Source organism: Musa acuminata, chromosome BXJ1-9, assembly GCF_036884655.1.
Source record: "Musa acuminata AAA Group cultivar baxijiao chromosome BXJ1-9, Cavendish_Baxijiao_AAA, whole genome shotgun sequence".
NCBI lineage: Eukaryota > Viridiplantae > Streptophyta > Magnoliopsida > Zingiberales > Musaceae > Musa > Musa acuminata.
In genome coordinates, this window is record NC_088335.1 from 3,689,812 (window position 1) to 3,707,544 (window position 17,733).

Sequence of the window (17,733 nt, forward strand, 5' to 3'; positions counted from 1 at the left end):
TGGCATATAATTATTGGCCACCAATCAATTGTTGGCATTGAATATAATTCTTTACTTCATTTGGCTCGTCTGGATCGAGTAACCTTCCACCGAAAGCACGCTTGCCATTTTTATAGGCACTAATAAAAATAAAATAAAACACATAAATAAGTGTGGGAAAGACGAGCATTACTTCCGTGAAGGGAAACGCAAAGCGTGAGCTTTTGGGGGAAGGAAACGGACTCGAGTCAGGGTCGATCCCAAGCCAAGTAGAGCCCAAAGCCTTTCCATCGCATGGCAACAAAGCGGTGCTTTGGGTTGCCGTTGGGTCTCCCTCCGCCCTCCACGCGTCCGCAACCGCCCTCTCGCGACACGCATCACGGAACCTTTTACGTTACGAACCGGGCATGGAGGAGCACCGCGTGCTCCGGCTCACCGCCCCGCAACGGTAACCCTGCGCCCTGCTCCTATTTATGTCGTACCCCATGAGTGGTCTCTGCCACTGCCTCTCTCTCTCTCTCTCTCTCTCTCGCCTTCGGATTCCACCGACGCGACGAGCGCTCTCCTCCATCTTCTTCTTCTGGTCTTAGGGTTTAAGCAAGGAGGTGGAGCGATGGAGGCTTCGAAAGGCTTGGCTGCTCTGCTCCTTGTTGCTGGGGTTACCATGGCGTTGATGGACTCAGCTGGGGCTTACGTCTTCTACGCTGGAGGGAGGGATGGCTGGGTGCTGCATCCCTCCGAGAGTTATGGTGATTGGGCAGAGAGGAATAGGTTTCAGGTTGCTGACACCATTGGTATGTGCCGGCCGATCATCTATAGTCGTTGATAAGTAGTGCATTGAGCTTTGCATGGTGTTGTGCAGTGTTCAAGTACAAGAAGGGGGAGGACTCTGTTCTGGTGGTGAGCAAGCAGGATTACGATGCATGCGACGTGAGCAAACCGATCCGGAAGCTCGATGGAGGCGATTCCGTGTTCAACTTCGATCGGTCGGGGCCGTTCTACTTCATCAGCGGCGCGCCGGAGAACTGCCAACAGGGGCAGAAGCTGGTGGTGGTGGTCATGGCCGTGAGGAACTGTCCGCCCATCTCTTCTCCTCCGTCGCCACCTCCTACTTCCAACACGCCCCCTGCTTCATCTCCTTCACCTGCACCAGTATCCCATGGTCCTGCCCCACCCCCATTTCCGGAACCCCATCCTCCAACCCCAGCACCGCCCGCAGCTCCCGTGCCCGGGTCTCCTCCTCCTAAATCCTCGGGTGGCGCCGTGTCTGGTCCTGCGATATCGCCGGCACCAGCTCCCGTCGAACCGGCCTCCTCTTCGTCATCCTCCTCGTACGCATCGAACTGGTCCCTGGTGACGGTGCTGCTGCTCATGGTTCTCGGTGCTTCCTCCTCCGCCTAATGCTGTGTGTTGGTGTCCGTCGTTTATACCTATTACCGCTGTCTGTGTCAAGCGCGATATATATGGGTCTGCATCTTGTTTCCTTCGTTCCCGTATTTGTATCTTAATTCTATGGAAATGGAAGAAGAAAATTACAGTTCGCCTACATGGTCGTGATGGCAGCTCACTGCGCTTCCACACCTTGTCCATTGATGCTCTTCTTTCATGTTGTTTAATCGAGCAGTGCAACCGTGAAGGCTTCTTGCCATTTTGTTTCTGCATGGCATTTCTTCTGCGGTTCATTGTGATATTCCATTAGAAGACGACAGAAACCTCTCACGAGTGGAACACCGAAGGAAACATTAATTGTAGAGCTGGGTAAGTCGATACGACAGCCGTGGCTTCAACATAGCGGATACAGATGTGCACTGCAGTAGTTGAGGCTCCACCAGAGGAATGCTCGTCGTCGTATATGAGAAGAGAGCTCAGAGTGTCTTTCCCATTTGGTCAGCACAATGCACATGCCAAGTAGCCCAGAGAGGGTGCGTGGGGCTGTCAGCCAGAGAAGAAAGGCTGCGAATATACAGCAGCCATTCCAAATTTCGTGCCACCGACATCGTAGGCCACTTTGCAACCTATCTTTTCCGGCGAGCATCTGAATGAATGAATGAATATATATATATATATATATATATATAATTTTTTCCTAAAGGTATTTTTTTTAATGATACTTCTGTTTCGTTGAAAATATCTTTCACCAGCCATAGTGATATTTTTCATATCAGTCTCGGAGATATCCTCCTATAAATTGATCCATTGGGTGTTCCTGTTCAAGTGGATGGAAGCGACCTGGTCTGATCTTTTGGGTATGTACAGTAGTTTAGTCACTCATATTTGATATAGGGACATAAACAATGTAATGCTATTGAAAATGAGATCAAAACTCACCAGAAATATGTATTTATAATAGTTTATAAACAACATCACCCAAATAAGGATTAAAAATTAATATGTTACAGTGTTTTAACTATCACAATAAAAATATTGTAAAGTCTATCTTAAAAAAATATAAACAATCTAAATGGACTCCTAACCTCAATCAAATCAACTATAAGTCTAAAAACGATAATCAAATGAGCACAATATGATATCAATAGCTTTATAATTTTTTCAGCACCTCAATAAGAACAATGCAATGCTATTTGGAAAACATCATGAATAAGTCAAATAGAATTAAAATACACTAGAAATCATTTTATTTACCATACTATGATTCAAATAAGTATTTATAGTTATTTTAAAAATAATATCACTCAAAAGGGATAAAAAAAAATTGATATTTTATAATATTTTAAATATAATAAAAATATTATAAAATCTACTTGAAAATATTGTAAATCATTCAAATAGACTCCTAATCCTAAACATTGGAATGAGTTTACTCGTCTTATGGGTTGGACCATATTATTGTGCCGATCAATCCAGCTACTTGGATTAGTGTTTCATATGTCATCGACTTAGTTAATTTTATCTAAGTCATGGTACACTTACATATTCATCCATAAAAGATCAATCTTCTCGAAATATCTCATAGTCCCATAAAGATATATAAAAAAGAAGACAAGTTAGAGCAAACATTTATCTCACAATCTCACAAACAAATATTTTGATAAATACTTAATAAATAATATAAATTATAAACATAAACTTTACAAATCATGAATAGTCATACGACAAAAGGTCTAAGATATTTTATTATAATTAAAAGTCCTCTTAAGTGTCCACATGACATTACTACTGTACAAGACAACAAACCAGCCTTATTATTATTATTTTGATAAAAAGTAAGAAAAAAAATATATTCATCATCCCATTACAATATGATTAAGAATGAGAGAAAGAAATAATATTCTTGCTTGTTTTGATGATCAAGTAATTTAGGAATTACTAAAACCGTAGAGGTCAATTCAATCAATAAAAAAAAAGAATTTGATCCAGTAACGATGATCAAAAAATTTAGTTTGAAATATCAAAATAGATCTTTTTTTTTTCATTTTTTGAAGAAGTGCATATCTTACACGGATTTTAATTGATAATAGTCCGAAACAATAGTACCATTGGAGTACATACACAAATTTACTTTAAATATAAGAAGTCGAGTAAGCAAATTACTCCGAGTCGAGAGGAATAAAAAAATTAAACTAAAAATATTTTTCATATGGATCGGTTCATATGATGTTTTTGATCTTAGTCAAATAATACCATTGAGATTGACGAGAGATATTTTTAATATTATCCAAAATAAGGATACCATTTGAGAAAAATAGAAACAGTGGTATATTAAAAAAAAGATTTTTTAGGAAATCGTTGAATGCTTTTTGACTTATAGTAGTCAAAATGAGCCCACGTCGACATGCTACGGTTGTCGAAGGGTGAAGCTTATGGATAGGGCTAACAATGACCCTTCATTGTTAACAGGCCCGGCACGTTGGGTTGCATCTGCTATCACAAGGCACAGATCATACAAGCTTCAGCTTCCCGTCCCGGAATGGGAAATCATGGCCAACCAACAGTGTAGTTGGCGGCACCTGAGGCCACCAATCCCATTCTTTTTCTTCTCCTCGGAAATGAGATGAGACGTCGTATCACCTCGATCCGTCTGCATCACATGAGCTCGCTCATGGGCCTTGTCCGAATCCAAAGCAGCGTACGTCGTGGATCTTTTGTCTGTCCATTTCCTTCCCAAAATGGAAATGCTTCCAAACCTCGCCACCCTCGCTGGTGGCAGCAGCGACACAGACCACCAAGAGACGTACTTCATCTTTTCTGGACTATGATCCAAGCTTAAGAGACCGGTAAGCAACGGAGAAGATGGCATTAGGAGAGTGAACTCTACAGCGGAAATCATGTGTTAGAACCGTTCGTTTTGTTTGTGTTCCCGTTGTCCGTTCCTCGCTTCTGCATCTTCCCTGCTCTCTTTTCCTCTTGCAAGCGAGACGTATCAGAAGCCTCTCTCTCGTGATATCAATCCTTCAATTGCCTTGCAGTTTGTGCCGGAAATGTCTTCGGACCGATGGTTCACGACATGTCCTCGACGCCTCCGAGGACCGAACTCTGCATCCCGGACAAACCTGGAAACTTTTACTTTATGAGCTGAGGAACTCTCACATCGGACATCACGAGTTCGTCCTCCTTTTGCTTAAAACCTCTCGGAAATGATTCCGCTACGATTAGACCACACCTCTGATAATTGGCTTGCTTGCAGAGATTAGGATGGCCATTGGATTCAAGGCCGCGGCTGACAGGCACGCACTCCTTGAGGACGAGGAGGAGGAGGAGGAATAGATAGTGCTGCAACATTTATTACCAAGCCTTTTGTCATCGCTTTCCCATTTCAATCCTCACCATTGCCATATTGATGTAAGTTTCTTCGGGTTGCTTCTACAAGCCCAGGGGCGGGGAGGCCTTGTTTGGAGGGGAGGAGGGCGGCAGCGCAAAGCTCTAACGCGTGTCTTGCCGCCACTGTCGCGGGCGACATGGGGAGAGGGAGAACGGAGATAAAGAGGATAGAGAACCCGATCCAGAGGCAGTCCACTTTCTATAAAAGAAGGGACGGTCTGTTTAAGAAAGCCAGGGAGCTCTCTGTTCTCTGCGACGCCGACCTCCTCCTCCTCCTCTTTTCCTCTTCCGGCAAGCTGTATCAGTATCACTCCCCTTCGGTCGCCAGGTGAATGCATGCCTTCTTCCTATACCTATAGCACATACACACACACACACACACACACACAGCATTAAGCTTACCTGCAGCTTTTGCTCGACCGCAGTGCCAAGGAGCTCATAGAACGGTATGAGGTGGCCGCCCAAACACAGATTCGGGGAGACCGTCGCTTGGTATGCTCTCTCCGTTTAACTCTCGCCCTCGTGCTCGGCTTAAGTTCACCAACTTGTACGTAGGAACGGAACGCAGAGATGGAGATGGTGGAGAAACTGTGCGACACTTTAGAGAGAGAGCTCAGGTGACTTGAAATGTCTACCTCGGGAGATCAACGGCTGGTGCCGCAGCTCGCTTACGGTTCCCTTGTTTCCTTTCTTGCATTAGATTCATGAAGGTTGACGAGGGACAGCAGTACTCGCTGCCGGATCTGGGCCTTCTGGAGCACAACTTGGAGACGGCCATCGGCAAGGTCCGAGTGGAGATGGACCGGAAGATAGGGGCACAGATCCACAAACTCGAAACCATGGTTTGATTCGTCTTCCAAAGCCCTTCTCTTTTGGGGGTGTCTCTTTTGCATCTTGCAATGATTTCGTTCTTCCATTTCAAGGTAAGAGATCGCCAACAAGAAAGATACGGTCTGTGCGACAAGGTATGCGTTCTCTCGCAATAGTGCAGCTGCCGCTTGAGTACATATAGACAGTCGTTCCCCTGTTAGCAACCCTCATATCATGTAGGCCAAAATGCATAGCTTGCAGAGGTAAAGTTGCGTCCTCCATGCTTGCAGATTGCACGAGTGCAGACGCTTAGAGGCATGGAAGCAGATGGATCTGCCTCTTCAACTCCAGGACTGGACCTGAGACTGGGTACTTACTCATCTGTCGATACTTGGCTTGGCAGCTCCCCGTGGTTCTCAGCTCATTTCTGACTAGATCTGCCATTTACTCTCGCACACAGGTCTAAATTAACCAGGGTCGATGAAGCCAACTGATGAGCTGAAAAGTTGGAACTCAGGATGATCTGATGATGTTGCAGCTTTCTGGCTGCAATCGAGGGCAACAAGGAGAGCTTGTAAAAATATCTCAAATTCAACGAAATTGGAGAACTTGATTTCAGTTCCCCTGTTTATTTCCAAGCATCACTCTGCTATTTCCTAGAATTATGGTGCTAATGCTTGCTTGCTTGCATCATTCTCTATCAACCTGCATCACTGTTGTTTTGGTGCTCATAGAGTAAAAGAGGCTTCGAGGCCTACTCTGAACTCGAATGGGTGGGCATGGCAAAGCTTCGATTTCATCAGAGAAGCTAATGCCCAATCTGAAACATGCTTGCTTGCACGACCAAAGTTGGACTAATCCTTCCCATCCCGTCAATGCCAAGCAAGCGATCGAACTAAGATTAATGACTTCAACAAGAACAAACAACAACCAAGGATGATGCAAAAAGATGGTCAAAATATTACCAATTTAATTCAACCATAACGCAAACACTATAAGATTTGGATGCTAAGCTTTGGTAGAGTGGTTTGACCAATGTCTTTTCTATTTCTACTTACCTGTTCAGTTTCCTTTTTAGTATTCTCTTACAGGATTATATGTTTGCTGTGTGTGTTTGGAGGCTTATGGCTGGCAAGAACTGTCTGAGAATGACAACCGCTTGTTTTCCTTAATGATCGATGAACAACATGTCATTATCAGCATCGACTTTCAATATGGGGGACCTCATTCTCCACTTCTTGGAATGTTCATGGCCTGCACGGTTGGTTCCATCAGTGAGGAAACCATTGGAAGAGATGCAGAAAAGGAAGAACAAGAAAGGGGGCTTCCTCCACGGAACGTGGCTTCTGGGTTAATCGAGAATGGAATTCGACATGGTGGTGATGGGAGATGCTGCTGCATCGACAGTCTCTGTTACTGACCTTAAAGATCATGGAATAAAAGAACCTGATTCATCCATGCCGAGCGAGTTCTCAACTGTGATTCCCGATTCCAGAACTCATCATCCGTGTCAAAACCAAAGCAAGATCCACTATTGTTACTTTTTTCCTTGGCAACTAAACCAATCCAAATGGTTCCAAAACATGCACAGAATCGTACTTCATCCTGCTATCGATCATCTTCCACCAAGCTGCTCCATTATTAACCTTGCTTTCCTCTATCAGCCGTCTGTTTTATAGGCGTGCGCACAGATTGCCATCACCCAGGTTGACTTTGTCGCCGAGGACTCCATTACACGGAACGAGGAAAAAGAAACTCCGATCGAAATGGGGGATTTCCGGATTGATAGAGAAAAATTAGGGAGGAGGAGTAAACGATGGAGAGAGAAGGAAACGGCGTTGGGTCAAAAGGTAGCCGAAAAATGCGAAGTCACGGGGCAACCCGACACCGGTGGGTGGGCTGTGGTTTGACCCACGGCATCGTGTCCCCTTCCGTTGACTACGTGACCTAACATCGTTGAACGACGATCGTGCACCGAGAAGAGAGCCACCACCTAATCCACGCACGCTTGTCCACAAATATATATCGATGCCAATTGATGTGGGGCCCAGCTTAAATGCATGATAATTATTTTTTTCTCTTTTTCTTTCAGACCAAATTAATAATTAATTTTATTAAAATAAATTTTGTAAATGCAAGATAATTAATAATTAATTTTGTTTCTTAATCGTGATTTTTTCCCCCCAAAATTATCACTGACAAAATTGGGTAAAGCATCACTAAATATTGAGTTTTTAGAATAACTAATTTAGATTAGAGATAAGAGATAATTTGAAGTGATACGAAATAATAAGTAGTGTCATCTACTTAGACAGCGACGTACGTGATCTACGGTTCTTCTTCTCGTTGTAAGTGACAGATGTGCTGAATCCGTGAATCACTGATCAATCTTGGATTCCGCTCGTTGGGGTCGACATCATCTATCCCTCGAGAGTCAAACATTATTGAGTTGACGTTGCTGTCGACAAACCACCAAATCGCAATATGTCCATATCGAAATTAAACTATATTATAATTATATGTTGACTAAGTAGCGAGTGGTTTCCACCGGTGACGGGGGAAGGAACGTTATGGTACCGAGGACGTAAGGAGAAGGACGCCTGCACAAGACTCGTCCACGTCTCGGAAGTGAAGTGTGCGTGCTATTCGACGAACCATTCTTTTGGTAGGCATAGGAATAATGCAAACAAAACGCATACATAATCTATTATTAGCCTCGGAATGAGAAAAGAGAATGACGACTAAACGCACAAGTGGTAGTCAAAAGAGTGGTCCTCATCGATGACTGACTTATCAAGTCCATGCTATCAACCATCAACTCTCATTTGGTTCATTCAGTGCATGCTAAGTTCTTTTGTCTATTTCTCTGCAACTATGATCATTTTTTTTTTTCTTCCGAATATAAATCGATTAAGACCTCAAAATTATAGTCGTTTTAGAGAATTACAAATAAATCTAATACGTAAGATTTCCTTGTAAAATAGGATTAATTTTTATGGATAAAATTGGTTGAAGATATATTATATTTGGAGGGGAAAGTTTGAGTCTTCAAAGTCAGCCAAGAAAATTGAAGTGGCTACATCAACCATCTCATGGTCATGGTCAACATTGATTTAATTTGTGAGCTAAAACAAGTGATTAGATGACTTGTGGTAAAGGAGATCCACTAGTTCAAGTGCCACTAAATTAAGACTCAAATGGAAAGTGTTTATGTTGGCTAATGTAAGACTTAGTACCATATTTTGTAACACAAGCTGACTGTGAGTTGAGCATGTAGATTGTCATACTTGCTCATCCCTCTGAAAGCCCTCACTTCTCATTTATCTCTGCGTGTGTGTGAGAGAGAGAGAGAGAGAGAATTGGATGCTGGATGCTCTTTGGCCCCTTCTCTCTCTGTGTGTTGTGAGTAGTAATTCTAGGATGACTTCCCAGGAAGAGTGCTGCAGATACTGTGCAACTGGTCGGCTAATCTTTCGCCTCTGACAGTTCAACACCAACATGATCATTCTTCGGAATGAGTAACTACAGTGGAAAGCAGAAGAAGACACTGTAGATCCTCCAAAGCTGGTGTAGTCGATGGCTCTGAAGTCAATGTGGATCAAGAATTTTCCTGGATGTGTCATCATGGAAGATGGCACCAAACCTCTGTGCCATGGCAATACAAGTCTTTTCCTCAAGAAGAGAGAATTCCATTAAACACGGGCTACTCATCTCCAAGTCAATCTATCTTTCTCCTCCACTCTTTCCTTTTCCCACCCAACTCCCGACTCCCAACTCCAAACCAACATCCTTTTAATTCCTCCTCTCTGCTCAGTCCCACCCATATGCTTACCCCTCTGCATCAGTCCCCGAGAGAATAGCCTTCTCTTTTTGTTCTCTGAACTCGTCCATCCAATGGAAAACCTTCACCATGGATTCCATGAGAACGAGCAGCAATCTTCCCATCCCACCTCCCCTTACTCCAACTCCAGCAGTAACAACGGCAGCAGCAGCAGCAGCAATGGTGTGACAGCAGCTGCAGCAGCGGCCGCTTGTTCGCCCACACCTCTCACTCCCCAGTCCTTACCGAAATCCGTCGACACCAATCCTTTCCCCACCACCTTCATCCAGGCTGACGCCTCTTCCTTCAAGCAAGTAGTCCAGATGCTCACAGGCTCCGTGGTGACGGCCGCCAAGCACGCCGGCGCCACCGCAGCGCCGCCAACCAAGAACTTGGTTTCGCCCGCCGCGAAGGCCACCGGCCCCAAGAAGCCAACTTTTAAGCTCCATGAGCGCCGGGGCAGCCTCAAGAACCTGAAGATGATAAGCCCAATGATCCCAGGTTTCGTCAAGACCGACCCGAGTTCTCCCATGGGCGTGGCCTTCTTCTCCCGGAGGCAGCCGGAGATCCTTTCGCCGAGCATGCTGGACCTGCCGTCGTTGAACCTCAGCCCCGTCACGCCTTTGATCCCCGATCCGTTCAACCGGACGCCGCAACCCAGTCCGGCCGCCGCCACCGGAGCAGCGATGTCGGCCGAGGACCGGGCGATTGCCGAGAGGGGGTTCTACTTCCACCCTTCGCCAAAGACCACGCCGAGGGGCTCGGAGCCGCCGAGGCTGCTGCCGCTGTTCCCGGTCACGTCCCCGAGACCGTCATCGGCTTCGGCTGCCGGCACTTCCATTTAGATTGGTGGTATGAGAAGAACGGTTCAAACGTACAATTTGAGCTTCTCACTCGAGAGCTTTTGATTTCTAATTCTCTCTGTCATGCAAACCGATTAATCCAACATGAGATGAATGATCTCTGCATGGTGCCTCTCTTTCTTCTCTATGTATCGTCTTCCTTATCAAGAGCTTTCTCTTCCACCTTCTTGGACATATGATAATGTCTAGTCGTGGACTAGGAAAAAAATTGATCTCTTCATGCGGTCAGTTCATTGTTCGTTTTCTTGAGAAAGCTCTTTTACCAAATTTTTTGATATATGATCAAAGATGATTTGCTTAAAGGATACCTCTCAGCCGAACTATCCCCAGATAGTTCTAATTCCCCAAAAGTCTGGAATTTGAAGGATTCAGGAGTACAAAACAGTGATTGGGAAGTTGCTGTGACATGTGTTCATGAAGCCATTCACCGATGCAAGATGAGGCTTCTGTGTTTGGCTTGGCCGAGAAGGAAGAATTTTGTGTCTTGAATTAGGTCCTGTACTACTTAGGAAGCTTGTTCTGTCTTTGATATTGACTTCCGCAAGTGCTGTGGCATTTTCCTTTTGTTAGAATAACTTGAGGGCTGCTGAGTTTGATGGAAAAGGAGAAGCTTCCCATGGAGTGTTTGGGACTGCCACTTCAAAAAGGAGTGGTTGGTTTGCTTATGCTGTAATAACTGGAAAAGAGATTAGATAGCTGGAAAGCACAACTCTTTTTCACTGAAGAGAGATGAAGCTTACTTACATGGAAGCAGATTTGAAAAGAAGAAAGAGTTTGGCAGGCTTGGAATCATTAATTCACCAGATTTTAATCATGGCTGAACACTATCAGATTCTCATTCTTCTCTGCTCCTCTCATCTCCTTTTGTTTCAAGAGAGATAAGAAGATAAGTGCCAGAGAATTGGTGGTCTGCTTTAGACTTCCACTTTGCTTGTCATTTAAAATGTGATGTGCATTCTGCTGCTTTTTCTTTGCTTGACAACCAATGAACCGACTCCCTTTGTCATGATGCACCGGCCTAACCTCAGTCCAAACTCTAATATTAAGTGAACATGGAGTAAAGAACCGTAACAAAGGAGGGCAGAAACTGTGCCTTCACAGACACAGCAAGGCTTGTTATCATATCTCAAGTTTCATGTCCACTAGACCTATCACAATAGTCTTTGTTACAAGTGAGTTTGGAAAAGGTCTTGCTCTTGGAGCAAAGTGTCAACAGAGAACCTGTCTAGTGTGATTCCTGCTATGCCAAGGTGTAGCGTTTTGACTGAAGCCACAAGATGCAAGGAGCTGCTGAAAGAGTGTTCAGGTCATGTCAATAGCTTTCTGCTACAGATTTGGTTTCATCCTTCTTTTTCTTTTGGTTGAATCTGATACCATCTGTAGCCAACTTAAAATTGACTTGTGTTGCAGTAGTACATGGAGAAACTGCAACAGAGAGTCTTATGAATATGTAATTCGAAGGAAGCCAGCATTCGGTGCAGTTTCTTTCTTCACACACCAAAACCTCACAGAGAAGTTGGTGATGAGTAGTGTCAGAACAGGGCATACACAGTTTATACTTCACGAGGAGATTGATGTGATTAAAGTTAGCTAATCTCACTTGCCTTCAATGATGAACCGAGTCAATCAACAACACAGATCCCTAGATCAAGACAAACCACAGGGAAGAAGATCTCGAAGTGACGACTCTAAACTGGTTGTGGAGTTGGCCACCGAAACATGAGAATCCCTTGATGTGATGAGAGAAGAGAGACGAGGTTAGACGAAGGTTTTGGTGCTGCCTCTTCAGCTTCTGCCGCCTGTTGCCTCTCTCTCTCTCTCTCTCTCTCTCTCTCGTCCTACCACTGGGGTCTTCTCTTCTTGTTGAGCTCTGCAGTCATGAAGGTGCCGATGCAGTAGCACAGCAGTAGTAAGCGCAGGACCTGTTGGTGTCAATAGTAAACGTGTTTCACGAAAAGCTTCCAGTAACCATCAACTTTCAATCGGCTTTGGTGATCGTGTTGCTGAGATCGTCGGTCAAACCGCATCAAGAAACGTGGAAACCTTTGAGCTTAGATGGCATATGCTGAAGCAAAAACCAGATAGGGCGTATATAATAAATACCGAGAACAAGAATCCGTGTGCTTATCCTAACACGGCAGCCCAAATTGACCAACTTGGCGAGCGCGACGGTAAAAATCCGTAGCGGCGACGCGTCCCTGTCGATCAGCGATGGCGACGCTCCCCGTCGCCATCTTCTCTGACCTCTCTCCTTCCCACCTTCCCCTCTCCGCTGTCGCTGCCCAGGCAGCGCCCAGGTGGAAGCGGTCAGGTCCTCTGACGTCAGACGCGGGTTCAGACAGGTGGGGCCACCTTTCCTTCCTTTTTTAAGTGGAGACTCCCTGTTTCCTGCCCGGATCGAGACGGCGCACCCACCGCACCGTACATTATTACGCTACCAAACTAAAATATCCTTTCCCCCGCGGCAAAGACGGACGGTTAGGATTCTATCAGAACTGGCAGAGTGGAATGATCGAGGCTGCTCGCAATTATTATCTGATCGAGCAGGGGAGCGCTCTCGATCGAATGCGCCCAAATAGACGCGGAAACAGCTACGGAGAGGAAGGGACGAAGCCGTACCCGACTCGTCCCTCCGCCGGACGCGCGAAATAAAGAAGGGCGATCTGTCGTCCCCTTCCTTCTTCCGCAGGCGGACGAGGTTACGCCCCATGGATTCTGCGTGCGTCTCCCTTTCCCTTCCTTCTTTTTGCACCCATCAGTTGCAAATGCTTTTATTGATCACGGTGGGGTGCTCGTTTGCTTTGCCTTTCGCAGGTTTTGTGCGTGGCCTTCTGTTGATTGATCGATCGATCGATTTCGTGTGCCATGGAGATGTTGATTGGGTTCGTTCTGTAACGATGGAGATTCGGATCCGGCGAAGGCGTGATAGATTCGGGTGTGGCGGCGGCGTTTTGGGGTTTGCATCCTGGTCGTTCCTGTGTTCTCCTTGATCGAGGCCTTGTAACGACTTCGAGGTCGGATCTTTGACCTCCGATCTGGAGGAAAATGGAGGAGGAGCGTAGCTCTTGGGTGCTGAGGGCCAAGTTTTCCCACACGCCCTACCAGCGATCGGGCTCTGCGCGAGTGAGCTTGGCCTCTGATTTGGCCCTGCTGACCGAACCCAATGAATCGAATTCGGGTGGCGCGTCGAGTTTGCCGTCGAACAGGTCCTCTTTTCGGTCTGGCTGCCATTCCTTGCCGAGTCCGACGAACTCGCGCGTGGGACCGCGGGAGAAAAGCTCCGCAAAGAAGTCGAGTACCCGACCTGATGATGGTGGTCCGTCGGAGGCGAAGAATCCGGGGAGCCCGAGCGCCCAGTGTTCTGAATTCTCCTTCTATCCCCAAGGATTCCCGGCTCTGAAATCAGGAGGAGCGAGTTCTGCCGCAGTCGTGAGCTGGAAATTTCCAGTTTCTCGTCAGAAAGCAGAAGGCTTGAGTTCTACCATGGGCGCTGCCTGTTCTGGATGGGCAAAACTAGATGCCAATTACCGTCATGAGCGGGATCCTAAACCGAAACAAAGGTCGATATCACCTCTTCCGACCACCATCCTCTCCGAGGTCTTCAAGGAAGCTCGTTCGATCGGGAAAAGATTCTCCACTCCGCCGCCGTCCAGGAAAAGGTGCGACAGAAGCCGTGAAAATCACGAGCTTGCTTGGAGAACAGCTATTGAATCGACTCATTCTAATAAGTCGAGGGCCAGGAAGGAGACTTCTTGGGCGAGGTACTTTGATCATGGGACAGGGAAGGTCACTGCCTTGGAGACGACAGAGAAATGGAACGTTGATCTTTCCCAATTGTACCTTGGGTTTAGGTTTGCCTGCGGTGCTCATAGTAGGCTATACCATGGCGTCTACAAGGATCAACCGGTTGCTGTGAAGATCATCAGGGAACCTGATGATGACGAATATGGAGTGATGGCTGCACGACTGGAGAAGCAGTTCACCAGAGAAGTCACAATGTTGTCACATCTATATCACCGCAATGTGATTAAGGTGCACGTCGCTACTTCTTAGGTTTCGTGTTTGTCTGGTTACGTCTAATTCATCAGCTCGGTTATGATTAATGATAGCACGATATTGTCGTATACCTCTTGCTTTTATTCTCCATGAGTTACTGAAATCTTTTAACTGGTCTTCGACTTTGTTCTAAGTCAGTTACAGGAAGCTTACTGTAGTATAGATTGCTTACCTGACAAAACCCCTAACTAAAACATCTGGTAAAGTGATTTTCCGGTAACCTCATGATCATTAGAAAGTTTACCTCGAAAGAGAAGAAAAAGAGAAATTAATATTTCCTTTTTATGAATATAGAGCAAAATTATGTGTCCTGAACAGATTCATGATCACTAACTGTACGTATGTAACTGATCATATGCTAGATCCCTAACATTATCTATGAATTAATTGAATTATCTTTAGTTCCCATAATTACGTTGTGCACGAAGGAGTTATTATTATGCTAGGATTTTCTTTGGTTTTTTTCTACATCTTTCACATGTTAGGTGGTCCAAATTGTCCAATTATCTTATTTTGATATCGAATGCTTAATAATGTATGGAATGACAAACTGTCCTTGACGAACTTGATTTCCAGTGGAACATGTCGATTGCTTGGTAGTCCTTTGTAATCTGATCTTTCTCCTTGTGGAACCAAGATACCCTGAGGGTTAAGAGTAACTTCCCTTGGGATGATGCTTTTGCACAACGCCTTTGCATAACTAATGCTATGTTGTAGGCAGAAAATAAACGTAATGCTATATTATGGCAAGGACTGAAGTATGACATAACCCATAACTTGTCAAGAGCCAGTCCTCTGAAGAATTTAATAGGCACAATTTGTTTATCCTGATATGACTACTGCCACAGGATGGTGCATTTCAAATGCACTGATATAAATAGAAATGTGGGCATGTTATTACGCATGCAATTACAACACAGGTGTGGGCTATCTTTTAATTCCTCATGTTACTGGAGTGTTATTGCCTTCTACTAGAACAAATGCATGTCAAGGGAAAACGTATATAAAACATGTCTATGCTCATTTGGGAACAAAACATTCTGGATGGTGATAAATATGGTGAGTGTATATTGCTTGTTTCAAAGAAATTTATCTCACCCCCAGCAAGATCAACATCATATGCAATCAATAAAGCAAAAAGATTATCATATGCTTCTGAATGAAATGGTCAAATCTTTTGTAGTCTTAATTGCTCCCATACTAATGTAATTTCTGGCTACTTATCAGCTCCATCTATCTGCCAAATTAATTAGCATGATCAATAAGATATTAGAGGGTGACTTCAGCTACATTTAGCTTTATAAGCTGTTGTAATATATCACTAATGTTGCTTCACACAATGTAAATGTACATGCAATGTTATGTGAGGTAACATGTTCTGTGGAATCTGAATCCTTGCTTCAAGGATGTCAGTATGTGCTGTGACTGTCATGCACCAACCTTGCTAAGTTTGACTAATAGCATTTAAGATATGGAACTTAAGTAGGCGATGCACTGGTATGGTGTTAATTTTGTGCTTTTTATTGTTATCTATGATGTAATGCAGCTCGCAGGGGCATGGAAACAACCACCAGTCTTTTGCATCATCACCGAGTATCTTCCTGGAGGCTCTTTAAGAGCATTTTTGCGCAAGCTTGAGCACAAATCTCTTCCTTTACAAAGATTAATTTCAATTGCCTTAGATATCACACGAGGAATGGAATATATTCATTCACAAGGAGTTATCCATCGTGACTTGAAACCTGAGAATATCCTTTTTGATCAAGACTTATGCATAAAAATTGTAGATTTTGGAATAGCATGTGAGGAAGCATATTGTGATGCAGTAACAGAGGACCCTGGAACTTATCGCTGGATGGCACCTGAGATGATCAAACATAAACCATATGGACGGAAAGTTGACGTGTATAGTTTTGGGTTATTGCTGTGGGAGATGGTGACAGGGACAATCCCTTATGAGGACATGACACCAATCCAAGCAGCTTTTGCAGTAGTCAATAAGGTACGCTTTTCATCATAATATTTCCTTCGATTACCTGAAATCAACCATGGTTTGCCTTATCTGTGTATATCGGTGTACCGATCAGCTGTCGGTACGGTACGTATCAAATTATACCAAGTCGTACTGAGAATACTGACACATGATATTAAACCTTCTACGTAGTAGGGTTTAGTTACTGTTTTAATGCATGATAAGATTTGTTCTGCACTACTATGTTCAGTAGTCTAATTTCAGAGTTTTATCAAGAAGAAAAGGCATCTGATGCTCAAATTACATTCTTGATATTTTAGAACTTGAGGCCAACCATTCCTACTGATTGTCCTGCACCTTTGAGAGCCCTGATAGAGCAATGCTGGGGAGTACTTCCTGAGAAGAGGCCTGAATTTTGGCAGATTGTGAAGGTGTTAGAGCAGTTTGAATCTGCTGTAGCTCAAGATGGAACACTAAATCAGCTTCAAAACTTGTCCTGCCATGAGCACAAGAAACGATTAGTCCATTGGATCCGAAAGCTGAAAACTCCCTCGCATGCAGATAGCTCAATTGCCCAAATGCCCAGACTGTTATAACTTCTCTCTCTCTGCAACCCATCACTTTCGATGGACTTATGCTGGTTTTGCCGTGGCGTTTCATCCTTGATCTGCAGATTATACCACGACTGATCTCAAAGTTCTCTCTCATCAGGTGCAGAAGTCGTCTCCATCTCTCCGCGTACAAGGACACCTGGATGCATTATTGTGCATGATAAACAGTCTATATTCTCCATTGTCAGATTATACATGTACCATAGTAGCAGGAAGTATCATTCTTATTAGGTCAATTTCTATTTTCTTAGATGTATATTTGCGTATTAGGTTTGTAGCAATGCATTTCAAAATGGTTGAGGCAGATGCTTTACTACTGATCAGTTTTGCATTTGGTCTTTAAATGCAAAATGGAAGCAAAAGATGCTGACAAATGCATTATTTCGGAAGGAATAGAGAACATAGTGAGCCTGATGGCGTTTTGAGGTCAAATATAGAAAGGAAAGAGAGTAGCCTCTGAAGCATCGACAACTCTTGGGAGAGAAGTCACTGTGCCATTGGCATGTGGACGAACATTGCTACGTAATAAGAAAGATTAATTGCTTCGTTGACCGATTGGGAGCTTTTAAAGATGGGGTTTGGGTGTAATCCAGGCAAGAGAAGACGTAAGAGGAGGAACAAGCACTTGAAAACAAGAAAAGATCCAGGTAAGTCAACACACTAAAAGTGAAAAGGAAGTCTCTTTATTTGGATGAGTGTCTTTTAACACTTGAATGGTCATGTGCTCCCTTTTATTGGTCTTTGTGTTGAAATTTGGAGTCCAAGTTACTCCCCCCTTATTTAAGCAGTCAACTTCCACATACTTGTTTTTTTGGTCAAAACCATTGCATGTGGCCATCGTAT

The 17,733-nt window shown here is 44.3% G+C and overlaps 4 protein-coding genes across 5 annotated transcripts; all 4 read left to right on the forward strand.

Annotated features, from left to right (window-relative positions):
- Nucleotides 1–481: 481 nt before the first annotated feature.
- On the forward strand, nt 482–1,518 carry LOC135594207 (early nodulin-like protein 1). Its single transcript, XM_065084614.1, has 2 exons — nt 482–773; nt 842–1,518. The coding sequence occupies exons 1-2, from the start codon at nt 593–595 to the stop codon at nt 1,378–1,380; spliced, it is 720 nt and encodes a 239-aa protein (XP_064940686.1). The 5' UTR covers nt 482–592; the 3' UTR covers nt 1,381–1,518.
- A 3,239-nt stretch (nt 1,519–4,757) lies between these two features.
- LOC103997040 (MADS-box transcription factor 32-like) lies at nt 4,758–6,164 on the forward strand. 2 transcript variants are annotated; one of them, XM_009418169.3, is made up of 7 exons: nt 4,758–5,086; nt 5,184–5,250; nt 5,314–5,375; nt 5,459–5,600; nt 5,682–5,723; nt 5,859–5,937; nt 6,029–6,164. In XM_009418169.3, the coding sequence occupies exons 1-7, from the start codon at nt 4,896–4,898 to the stop codon at nt 6,037–6,039; spliced, it is 594 nt and encodes a 197-aa protein (XP_009416444.1). In that variant the 5' UTR covers nt 4,758–4,895; the 3' UTR covers nt 6,040–6,164. The 2 variants fall into 2 exon arrangements, with proteins under 2 accessions (XP_009416444.1, XP_064940687.1); XM_065084615.1 differs by lacking the exon at nt 6,029–6,164 and having other exon boundaries at nt 5,859–6,022.
- A 2,859-nt stretch (nt 6,165–9,023) lies between these two features.
- On the forward strand, nt 9,024–10,479 carry LOC135592555 (VQ motif-containing protein 4-like). The gene has a single exon (XM_065082081.1). The coding sequence runs from the start codon at nt 9,463–9,465 to the stop codon at nt 10,231–10,233; it is 771 nt and encodes a 256-aa protein (XP_064938153.1). The 5' UTR covers nt 9,024–9,462; the 3' UTR covers nt 10,234–10,479.
- Nucleotides 10,480–12,783: 2,304 nt separating this feature from the next.
- Nucleotides 12,784–17,213, forward strand: LOC135592553 (serine/threonine/tyrosine-protein kinase HT1-like). The gene is made up of 4 exons (XM_065082079.1): nt 12,784–12,970; nt 13,066–14,283; nt 15,854–16,309; nt 16,600–17,213. The coding sequence occupies exons 2-4, from the start codon at nt 13,297–13,299 to the stop codon at nt 16,873–16,875; spliced, it is 1,719 nt and encodes a 572-aa protein (XP_064938151.1). The 5' UTR covers nt 12,784–12,970; nt 13,066–13,296; the 3' UTR covers nt 16,876–17,213.
- Nucleotides 17,214–17,733: the final 520 nt, after the last annotated feature.

Bases quoted from the DNA above. Each gene is read 5' to 3' on its own strand.
- LOC135594207 (XM_065084614.1), top strand. From the start codon at position 593: ATGGAGGCTTCGAAAGGCTTGGCTGCTCTGCTCCTTGTTGCTGGGGTT. The intron at 774-841 runs GTATGTGCCGGC...GGTGTTGTGCAG, and splicing joins TCAGGTTGCTGACACCATTG to TGTTCAAGTACAAGAAGGGG.
- LOC103997040 (XM_065084615.1), top strand. From the start codon at position 4,896: ATGGGGAGAGGGAGAACGGAGATAAAGAGGATAGAGAACCCGATCCAG. The intron at 5,376-5,458 runs GTGACTTGAAAT...TTCTTGCATTAG, and splicing joins ACTTTAGAGAGAGAGCTCAG to ATTCATGAAGGTTGACGAGG. The intron at 5,601-5,681 runs GTTTGATTCGTC...TTCCATTTCAAG, and splicing joins TCCACAAACTCGAAACCATG to GTAAGAGATCGCCAACAAGA.
- LOC135592555 (XM_065082081.1), top strand. From the start codon at position 9,463: ATGGAAAACCTTCACCATGGATTCCATGAGAACGAGCAGCAATCTTCC.
- LOC135592553 (XM_065082079.1), top strand. From the start codon at position 13,297: ATGGAGGAGGAGCGTAGCTCTTGGGTGCTGAGGGCCAAGTTTTCCCAC. The intron at 14,284-15,853 runs GTGCACGTCGCT...GATGTAATGCAG, and splicing joins ATCACCGCAATGTGATTAAG to CTCGCAGGGGCATGGAAACA. The intron at 16,310-16,599 runs GTACGCTTTTCA...TTGATATTTTAG, and splicing joins CTTTTGCAGTAGTCAATAAG to AACTTGAGGCCAACCATTCC.